The sequence below is a fragment of the Centropristis striata genome, chromosome 10 (assembly GCF_030273125.1).
Source record: "Centropristis striata isolate RG_2023a ecotype Rhode Island chromosome 10, C.striata_1.0, whole genome shotgun sequence".
NCBI classification, from domain to species: Eukaryota; Metazoa; Chordata; class Actinopteri; order Perciformes; family Serranidae; genus Centropristis; species Centropristis striata.
Genome location: NC_081526.1, coordinates 15,369,317 through 15,380,791, shown reverse-complemented (window position 1 = coordinate 15,380,791; position 11,475 = coordinate 15,369,317). Strand labels below are relative to the sequence as shown.

Here is an 11,475-nt window from a genome sequence, read left to right as displayed (position 1 = left end):
AATGCAGCACAGTAATCGAGCCGCCTGTATTCTTCACACGGCGTCTCTCTGCGGCCATGGTAACACTTCTCTTAACACAGGACCTCTGATTCAAACAAACAACACAAACAAGTGCTTTTAATGCGGGTATGTGAAGTTTTTTCACCTTGTGTGTGCAGTTAAAGGCTATAACTTAGGCTGCTTTGGTCTATATTCATATTTAATTCATACCGAGGGGATTAAGTGGCGTTTACGTTATTTATTGCAACACGATTCGTTTTGTTTGCTATCTGTGGCCTAGCAGTAAGCTAGCAAAAGCTAATTTCGGGCAAGATAACAGGCTGTAGACAAGACCATAAGCTTACTGAATAGAGGTTTGATTTAAACGGCAGATGAAATGTCTGCGCTGTAAACACGCTGATTAAAAATCACAGTATCTGGCATCAGCTAGCTAAACTGGCATGCTTTACCGTTTGCATGCTAGCAGTATTTGATGCACCTGACTTTAAAGCTGCACCATCGTCTGATACGTAGGATATCGTCACGCTGTTAAAATAGTCGCCTATCGTCACCCTGTTAAAGTTACTTCAAAGGGTCATTAATGTTCATGACACACCCCATGTCATGTTTATGACACGCTCATGTCACTCTTATGTAGACACCTTCAAAATAAAGTGTTACCATATCTTGCTTAAGTCACAAAGGCATGTTCAAAAAATTGCCTAAGTCACATTTTATTTTGACTTAGGCATAATAAATCTGCTTAAGTCACACACTTGACATAGGCCATTATCTTAAAGGGGTAAGAACTCTGTTCAACTGAGGATGTAGGTGATTTTACCATAGGTGGCTGGCGTCATGAGGAGATGATTTAGGCAACAACAAAAAAAAAACAATTTTGACAAAAAATGACGTAGGCGATTATTTTAACAGTGGGGCGATTTGAAATTTGGACACAGGGACGAAAATGTTGTTTCGACATACTTTAAAGCTAGCCATTAGCCAAGTCAATGTTTCAATGCTGAGTCAAAGTACTTGGTGAGTATCTTATTTCTTTGTCTCCTTACCTCACCATATAGCTTTTATTCAGCATGAATTTGGCAGAGATATGTGACAACGCCAAGAAGGGCCGTGAGTATGCTTTGCTGGGGAACTATGACTCCTCCATTGTGTACTACCAAGGTGTCATCCAGCAGATCCACAAGCACTGTCAGTCCCTCAGAGACCCTGCACTTAAAGTCAAATGGCAACAGGTGAGTTCCCCCCAGATCTCCTTATACCAGTAACTAAACCTTCATTACAGGGAGCCTGTGCTGTGTCTGCAGCTCAGGACTACAAATATTTGGAATGGAAAGATCTAGTGATGGAATAAATAGACGTTTTGCAGTCTGTCATTAGAAAAAACTTACTTGCATGGTTAAAGTGAACAATTAGTTTTTTTGGTTTTTTTTTTACAGATGTGGACACCTTTTCATTTTAGTAGTAGGTGCTCATGATGAGACAAGGACTGGCACTATTACTGTCTCTCCATGATAGCAATCTGTAATCTGTTCAACACACTTATATGGTTAGTAATATAAAGAGAAGATGTGATAATGACTGATAAGCACCCTATGGATTTTTTATTAGTTATAATGTTTATATGATTTTTATATTTCTCTGTTGTAATGTGTACATATACATATTATTGTTCAATTAAATATTTCTATTTTTCTTTAACATTTTAATATATATATATATATATATATATATATATATATATATATGAAATACCAAATAGTTAACACAGATATTTCAAAACCATTTTGAATGATACACTTTCCTGTAATGGCAACACTGGTTGTATTTGTAAAAAAAAAAAAAAAAAAAAAACACGCACAAAAAACAGGTATTATTCTACATCTCTATTCATAATGTTCTATACTTCTGTTGTTGGTTTGGTTAATCCCAGTCACACAAAATAAACTAAATCCATTTGTGAATAATTGTGAAAGCATGCTGTAATGTCAATAGTGTAAGAATACATTGGGTTTCTGGCTTCGTCTTCTGTTTTCTCTAGATTTCTCAAATTTTTGAGACAGATCAGTTTTCTTATTATAGTTTTTTTCCTTCTTTGCTGGACACTAAACCCTGTGTTGTTTACAGACATCCACACATCAATTGCTCTGTTTTTCAGTTGGATGTCTATGATGCAATGCTGACACAATTTCCTCCTTCTGTCTGTTAACAGGTCAGGCAGGAACTGACTGAGGAGTATGAGCAGGTGAAGGGCATCATGGGAACGCTTGAGAGCTTTAAGTCAGAGAAGCCAGCTGACATCTTGGCTCCTCAATACGACGACAGACCCGAGGATCCAGCTGTGTGGCCCCCTCCCACACCTGCAGAACACAGGTTTGTGTGTCTGTGTGCTTCATACATGGTCAACCATAACAAGATATAACTGAATGGACCTTTATTCTACTTTATGTTCTAATATGTGTGCTAGCAAAAACAAAACATGGCTGAGGTATTGGTGTAAAAACACAAGTCAACAAACCTATATCCAATCTTATAATACACAATGCATGTTTGATTTATTTATTTCATAAATGTATTTATATACAACCCTGATTTAAAAAATAATGGGATGCTGTATGCAATTTAATAAAACATCAAATTCAGAATTCATGCTAAAGACAAAAGTGTATATATTTGAACATCAAACATAGATATTTTTTTTATGGTTTTCAATTTATATTTTATTTGCATTTTGGAAAACGTCCCAACTTTTTGGGAATTGAGGTTGTAAATAGACTTATACATAAAAAGGCTGAATGAAGGATAAGGACAACATGTTTTTTTTAATCATCAACATTTTATTGTCACATTTCAATCAATTTTCATTTTGTTTTATGTAGAATAAGAGAACTGGGAACAAGACTGCAGTGTGCATGTTCTTTTGTTGGGTCTTTTTTTCAGCCACCTTTGGCGCTGATCCAGGGAACTTCTTTACTTCCTGACAAAACTAATTGTCATTGATACAATCCAGAAAGTCTGGAGAACAAAATGCCTCTATACAGAAGCCCTTTGAAGTACAAAGAGACATGTTTTGCATAATCTGTTTCATCTCTACCAGCACAGTGTGACTCACCATGTTGAATTTTTTTCTACTGTCTGGTCATTAACGCGGACTTAAGAAGCTTTACCTCCGCAGAGAACTAGAGCAGCTGGTTTAAAGTTAATGCTGCTCTGTGGTAACATTGGCACACCTTGTTGTTACCACAATTTTCTCATTGCAAATTGTTTCTGTCTGCAGGTGTGTCCTTATATTACACGTTTGTAGTTTTATTCCTATGTGTGTGCGTCTCTGTAGGAATCCTGTTGTTGCAGTGAAGCGTCCCAATAGTGCTGTGAAGCAGCAGAGGAAGGAATCCCCTGGTCTGCAGCATCGAGGGGCCGGGACAGGAGCCCGTGGTCAGGCCAACCCTAAACCAGACCGTCCGGGATCCAGAGACGCCCGAGGCACAAAAGCCAAAGATGAAAAGGTCAGTCTAGAGCAGACGATTTGTGGTTTAGTGGACGGATAGATGGATTCATGAGGTCCTTAAGAAAAGAGTCAGTCTTTCCCTGAACCCTTTTTTGGCTTTATTAATCTTTTTACTTCTTTTTTTCTCCATCAGGGGAAGAAAGTGGCGGGAGACACGCCAGGGGATGTAGAGCACAAGAGGTTTGATGGCACAGGATATGACAGCGACCTGGTTGACTCACTGGAGAGAGATATTGTGTCCCGCAACCCTAATGTACACTGGTATGGTAGCATACACAGATTCTTACATTCGTCTTCATGCATTTTTCTGTCAGGTTACGTTTTTTCTCTTAGCACTGCTGACTGAGTTCTCTGGATGATCTGTAGGGACGATATCGCTGATCTGGAAGATGCAAAGAAGCTACTGAGAGAAGCGGTGGTGTTGCCCATGTGGATGCCCGACTTCTTTAAGGGCATTCGTCGTCCCTGGAAGGTACACACACACACACACACACACACACACACACACACAACTGTCCTTGCTTAAGTCGACTGTGCTACAGGTGTTTCTAGGGTCTGCTCTATAGAGATGCAATTCTTCCAGCCATGAGCAGCCCTCATTGTTCTGCACTCAAACTTGAAAAAAGTTTAGAATCTGCCCAGCTGAGTCCTGCAGCCTGGTTCCCCAGCTGAACGAAAGTTAGTTAAAAGTCAGTGTTCAGTGAAAAAACAAAATAACAAAATATCCATTACCTCATTAATTATTCAACGATTGATCAGTTCTGTTCTACTTTGTTGTGTCTGCATAAATTATAGTTTGGCTGTATTTCACATAAATATGCTCATGAAATAAAAAAACCTAAATCCAGCGGCAATTCCAGGTGAATACACCACAAAATCACAGTTGTGCTGTAGTTAAATCCAAGTAACCGTAACTGGACAGTAAAAATAATTGACTAACACTTGACTTAATTCTACAATGTAACTAACTTGTTTGGTACAACTTGTTTTTGCAAAGTTAAAGTAACCTATAACTCCTGCACTGCACACAAACTAAGCTACATTTAAACCTGTTAAAACTGTTGTTCTTTTGCTCAGATATAAACAGAGCTTTAATTTAAATGCTTACGTACACTCACCAGACACTTTATTAGGTAGACTTAATGCTGCTCACTAGGGCAAATATCTAATCAGCCAATCACATGGCAGCAACTCAATGCATTTTGTCATATAGACATGGTGAAGGCGACCTGCTGAAGTTCAAGTGATAAAGGTGATTTAAGTGACTTTAAACATGGCATGGTTGCTGGTGCCAGACGGGCTGGTCTGAGTATTTCACAAACTGCTGATCTACTGGGACTTTCACGCACATCCATCTCTATGGTTTACAGAGAAGGGTCAGGAAAAAGAAAATATATCCAGTGTGCAGCAGTTTTCTGGGTCAAAATGCCTTGTTGATGCCAGAGGTCAAGGGAGAATGGCCAGACTGGTTTCACAGTAACTCAAATAACCACTCGTTACAACCAGGGTATGCAGAAGACTCTGAACACACAACATGTCCAATCTTGCATCACTAAAATCTACATTTATGGGCCTGCTCAGTCACACTGTCTCTCTTTTTCCAGCCCCTGTTGAACTTTATCATGTGAGTCCTTCTCCGCCTCAGGCCCGCCATGTGAAAATCAATAAACTATCTGGGTTCTTTTCATCAGCACAGTGCCTTTCATTTTTCTAATATATGCATGCATAATTGAACTCTGTATTTAGTTAGAGGCCTTTTTTCAGATAACTGAGAGTTCAGTAAAATGAAAGATTAATAAATTAGTTTTGGAAAAAAAGATTATTGTTTATCAGCACACAGGTAGGCCGCAGGTATTGGGTATTTGTTTGACATTTAGTATAGAAGTAAAGTCCTGCTCCTGCTGTGCTTCTGACCGGTACAGTGTGCTTCCATATTTTAGAATGAAAATTTGTTTCCTGCATCCTGCAGGGAATTAGCATGTGTGTATTCTGAAGCAGTGGACTGCAGTTGCATAAAAATGTTATGGATTGTGCCACTGGTCCATTTCATAATTCAGACACAAATTAGATGCAGAAATATCAAATGTCAGAGCAGAAGTGGTAGTCCCGATGTTAAAAGATTTAACGTTTTGTTTCAGGGAGTGTTAATGGTCGGCCCCCCGGGGACAGGGAAGACCATGTTAGCCAAAGCTGTGGCCACAGAATGTGGGACTACTTTCTTCAACGTGTCCTCCTCCACCCTCACTTCCAAATACAGGGGCGAGTCAGAAAAACTTGTTCGTCTGCTCTTCGAAATGGTACGTATATGTACACAAACCTCACAATACTAAACTAAAGAATCAGAATGCTTTGAGAAAAAGTCTTAAACAACATTTTTTTCTGAAGGCTCGGTTTTATGCTCCAACAACAATCTTCATAGACGAGATTGATTCGATCTGTGGCAGAAGAGGAACATCTGATGAGCATGAAGCCAGCCGCAGGGTCAAATCAGAACTTCTGGTTCAGATGGACGGTGAGTGGAATAGAGAAGAGAAGCTGTTTTAAGCATAAAGTTTACAATAAAGACTGTTTTCTTCTGGCATTTGGCACATTTTGATTTCAGAACTCTTGTTGGGATAAAATATTTACTCAATGTTTTCAATATAACACAAAACTGTAGAAAGCCCAATATTAAAATAATCAATTCAGAAAGGTTTCTTGGATAAATTCTAAGATATGAATGATACAGTAATGTGCATATTCTAATTTAGGTGTTGTTTTTTTTGTGATCAGGCGTTGGGGGGGCTTTGGAGAATGATGACCCCTCAAAGATGGTCATGGTCCTTGCCGCCACCAACTTCCCCTGGGACATCGATGAAGCGTTACGGCGACGGCTGGAGAAGCGGATCTACATCCCCCTGCCCACAGGTGACCAAATCACACAGCCATTGGTGCTGCAGCAGTTTGAGTCTTGTTTGAGGTTGTGTGCACAACCATCCAAATATCTGACTAATGCTGTTTTCTTTGTGTGTGTAGCTGTGGGTCGTGTAGAGCTTTTAAAGATCAACCTGAGGGAGGTGGAGGTGGCTGCTGACGTGGACCTGGACCTCATTGCAGAGAAGATTGAGGGCTACTCTGGTGCGGACATCACCAACGTCTGCAGGTGCGTGTGGGAGTGTATGAGCATTTGTTACTAAAATAAAAAATTCGATCATCCATCATTCCCTTTAATAAAACAGCGCTCATAAAGACAGATTTAGAACACACAAAGGCCAGAGATGTAAAGTGTCAGAGAGCTGAAGAGAAGTGTCTCCGACCTTCTGACTTGAATTAATTCAACTCTATAAAAAACACATCTGTTGTTTGCTTTTTGATTGATTATTGTAGTATGTTTACATGCCGAACACTATTTCTCATAGTTCCTCTGGTTGAACACTTCTCCTCTTCACCCCGTCCTTGCTGTGTTCCCTTTCTACGTTAGCTTCACTGGGTATGACAGGTATTTTATGTTGCACAAGTTATCTCTGGCTCATCTTCAGCTTACATTGTTGTGTTGACCTTGGATGTGTGTGAGAGTATCATCCACACACAGCTTGGAGCCTGCAGGATTTCAGCCAGCTGTAGCTTATTGATCCCAGCTAGACTTCATCCATTCATAGAGAAGTACAACTCCCCAAGGAGGGAATCCATAAAGTGTGTTTTAGGGGTGTAACAGTATGAAGGAGACTGTCACTGTGGGGAGAAAAAAACATGCTTAAGGATGTTTCTTTCCATGAGACAGTCATGAACATGTCAAAGATAGATATAATTATCTTACTGGGGACTGAGGTAACTTTTTTCCCACTGGCAAATTTGGTTAGCTATTTTAACTATAAAATGAAGGAACATTTCAAAGACTTCTGTATTACATCTATATTTACAAACGCTGAACTAACACTTTCCCAAAAGGCAGCAGGTCATAACAGGCTATAAAACGGAAAAGAATCTCTTATGCTATGAAACGGAAAAGACTAAATACAAAGAACAAAAAATAAAATGTGCATTTTGAGGAGTATTACAATTAGCTCCCCTAGGCTATATGTCAGTGTAAATGCCAATTGCTTCAATAATTCAGTAGTATTCCATTCTGCTTTTGCATCTGAAGGCTGCTTGGAAACTGCAGGGATAAAGAGTAGGGCGTCGTTTTAATTTGTCCTCATCTTGGTGTTCAACACAGCTGGGTGATGCTGTCAAGTGTGTGTTAGCATTTTGAATGGGTTTCCATTCACTTACCCTACAACCGTGGAGGTCCTAGTCTGATGCATAACTCTCTCTCTCCATTGCTGTTGTATCTGACCGGGAACCTGCAGCCAGTTCCTTAACTCCTATGTTCGATTTGTAATTGATCTAGTGCATCTGACTCATATGCCAAATTTGTTTCTGCATTATCTGCATCAATCTACGGTATATACGTTTTATTCTGCTTGGACTGTGACCCCTGTAAACTTTCCATGGGAATTTACGTGAATTTTTGGGAAATTTATGGGAATGAACGGGAATAAACAGGGAATTACAAAATTGGAGGTTGGCCCTTAACAAGGAACTTAAATATAGTTGGGGAAAACATATTTTCTATAATCTTTACAAAAACAACCAGATTTCATGTAAGTACGCTTGAATATCTGCTATTCCTCAAACACATAGCACACTGCTCACTACAGGGCTGCTGGGGCCACGCACCCTACATGCACTGTGAATTCCTCCATCACGTATTCAATTCATCTTTTACATTTTGAATGGGACTTTTGGAGAATATTTGGAAGGGGAGGGGGGGTCATTTTACTTTTTTTTAAACTAATTTTTGATTCATTTTTAATACTTCCAAAATTGCCCAGCTTAACTTTCTGTGGAAAGCTCCAGGGAATTTTCCATATATTGTCCACCCCTTTGCAACCCTAGTACAAATACACTAATCCTTACAATGAATACATAAAAAAAGGAGTTTTATGTGTATGTTTGTTTGGACACTGGTTCAGCCCTCTGCTCCTGTCTTTACATGTACACCAGGGATGCGTCCATGATGGCAATGCGTCGTCGAATCCAAGGTCTGAGCCCCGAGGAGATTCGAGCTCTGTCCAAAGACGAGCTGCAGATGCCCGTGACCATGGAGGACTTCACCCTCACTCTAAAGAAGATCTCAAAGTCTGTCTCTGCTGCCGACCTGGAAAAATACGAAGCCTGGATGGCTGAGTTTGGTTCAGTATAGAGAACTGAGCTGTGTAGACCTAGAGGGACCAGAGTACTTTGAAAATGATGAAAGCCTTGAAGACGAGGGACTGTATGTCACGGAGCGGAGTGAACTGTAGTGTGTGAACCAGGCAGCACATCTGGGATCAAGGTTATAAACGTTCACATGAGAAAACTGATGCCTTTGAGAGAGGATGATGAAAACTCTTCGTGGCTTCACTCCTGCCCTTTCACAGACACTACCCTCGTCGTTGCTTCAATATATTTGTCCGTGTAGAGACTATAAATCGTCCAGCTGCTGACTGACTAAAGTTACGTGAGGAGGAAAGGGGAACTTAATGTAAAAGTAGCCTAATACACACAGGTAGACAAGGGAATGCACTCTAGTTTTACTTAGAATATTAGGCCTCGTGCAAGAATGTTTTGCGATTATTATCCTAAATGTCTTACTTCTTTTGTGAAGATTGTTCGTACCTCAAATAATCAAAAACAAAATTGCTGCAAATTGCTGCTTAAATCAACCTGGTGAATGCCAGCTGTTTACAAGTACGTGAGCTTTTGTGAAATTTAATAATTTGGATAATCACTGGCCTTAAAATTGCTTTGTAATTCCCCATTCTGCTCAGCCTGTGGGCAATTTTCCTTTATAAAATGTTTTTTGAAGAGTGAAAAGATGAATTTCACGCTGTTGAGCTTCACACCCTGCTGTCAGAAACCAAAAGGTAAAAGCATAATAGGTGCAGCAGTTTTTGTAATTGTATTAGCAGAACCGATTAATTAGAAAATCTTAATACAACTGCAACAACAGAGTAAGTTCACCAGGAAATCGTCCTGCATAAAAACCCTGAGGCATGAGGGAATTTCCACAATTATTAAGAAAATCCTGCCAAAATATTGCTTGTGACGAAATGAGAACATTGCAGAATCTCTCAATAAATTGGCAAACTATGATGAAGGTGATAATCAACAACAAATCTTCTTAAACCACTTAAACGTGTCACTTAAGAACAAATCTGTTAGAAGTGGATGTTTCTTGCACGAGTTTTTTTGTCTTAAAGAACTGTACGTTTGAGCACTTTTAATGTATTTCCTTCAGGAGCCCATGTACATACTACTGACTGAACACACTTGAAAAAACACAATTATATGTTTTTTTCTGTTTTGTGTAGAAACGGTGTTTGTGTTCCTGTGTTGTTTTTAATAATCGTTAATTTTAATTCTGTTGAGACAAACAAATGTAGTCAAACAAAAAGCACATGGCTGCTGGACCCATGGATTGTTTATTAAAACATACGGGCAATTCTCGCCTGGAATCTCTCCTACTCAATGGTTTCTGTGTGGAATGGAATTATTATAATGATCACCCAAAAGTGAGTCAGGTCTTTAACTATCTTGTTAAATCACATTTTATGTTAAATTGCAGAATTATTCGATGATGCTGAAGCTATCAAAATTAATGAAAGTGTGGAAGTTAATTCTTGGAAATGGCAGTTTGACCAAAAAAAAACTTAAAGCCCACTTAATAGGTCCATGAAGACAAGATTAAACACTTCTAAATTGCTGTTTGAATTAAATGGGGGTTATTTTATTGTAGTATAATAAACCTATGATGTGAGATACAAGACATATAATTACATGCAAAATAAGTTTTACAGAATTCCCCATCGGGGATGAATAAAGTAATCTAAGTATGATCAGTATTTCAGCTATAACGTAGAGACTCACGTATGATTATAGATCTGATGCAGAAACATTTAGATGTGTAACCATATACAACAGTGTATAGATTTGTCTGTGTTTATTTGGAGGCGATTTACACATCATATGTACATCAGCCCTGTTGTATCATCCTGACTGTGCCTTGTTTTGTCAGATCACACTGTTCCCCCTTTACTCTTCCTCATTGATGTCACTGTCAAGTTTTTCGGGAGATGCATGCTGTCTTATGATGCTTTACTGTTTTTTTTCTAGGTCAACAGAGGTGCAGTTGACATTTGAAATGTCTTTTCCTGCTTATTACTTTTCGAATGTAGGACAAATTGTACACAGCACTCTTCTATGAACTGCCGCTCCAATTATTAACCCCTGTTCATTTTTTTTCTCCTTTGAATCTAAAACAGATTTTACTCCAGAGCAAGCTGTATTTGTACATCCAGATTCCCAAAAAGTTGGGGTGCTTAAGAAAATTCAATGCATTCTGGTAATATCTAGGTTTTACTGTGTTGCAACTTTTTGGGAATCTGGGTTGTATCTCTTAATTGCACTGCGTTGTATTGCGAGGCTGTTAGAAGAGACTGGCCACCAAAAATCAGATTTTCAACACTTTTTAAAACTAAACATTTTCTAAAACCCCTTAATTAAACATGATTCATCCTCATGATATGACACACCTGAAGTTAAGCATGTCTGTTTGTCAAAAAAGTCACTGACCCACAATAACACACAGTTTTGTCTAGTAATGAAGGAGTTTGTAGGACGTGACGATACACCATTTATACAGGTGTTAATGGGTTTTTTAAAACTGTTTTGGAGAGCTGTTGATTCAACTTCATGAACATTTTGAGGGGTGTAGTTTGTGGCCCTGTAGAACTGTATTGCATTATACAGAGTTGTTTCTATTATCCATACTACCTATAACCTGGGGTGGGCAAAGCAATCAAAACAATTGTCAGTATAAGGTTCAGAAACCCTATGTAACAATGTCAAAGAATCCTGGAGTTCTCAAGACTTCATTTCAGGTGTCTGTGGGCTCCAGGACTGTGGTA

At 39.0% G+C, this 11,475-nt stretch overlaps 1 protein-coding gene across 1 annotated transcript; it reads left to right on the top strand.

Moving 5' to 3' along the window:
• On the top strand, positions 1 to 10,037 carry katnal1 (katanin p60 subunit A-like 1). Its single transcript, XM_059343581.1, has 11 exons — positions 1 to 126; positions 1,059 to 1,232; positions 2,210 to 2,370; positions 3,332 to 3,503; positions 3,639 to 3,766; positions 3,872 to 3,977; positions 5,644 to 5,802; positions 5,891 to 6,017; positions 6,278 to 6,412; positions 6,521 to 6,647; positions 8,531 to 10,037. The coding sequence occupies exons 1-11, from the start codon at positions 121 to 123 to the stop codon at positions 8,727 to 8,729; spliced, it is 1,494 nt and encodes a 497-aa protein (XP_059199564.1). The 5' UTR covers positions 1 to 120; the 3' UTR covers positions 8,730 to 10,037.
• The last annotated feature ends 1,438 nt before the right edge of the window (positions 10,038 to 11,475 follow it).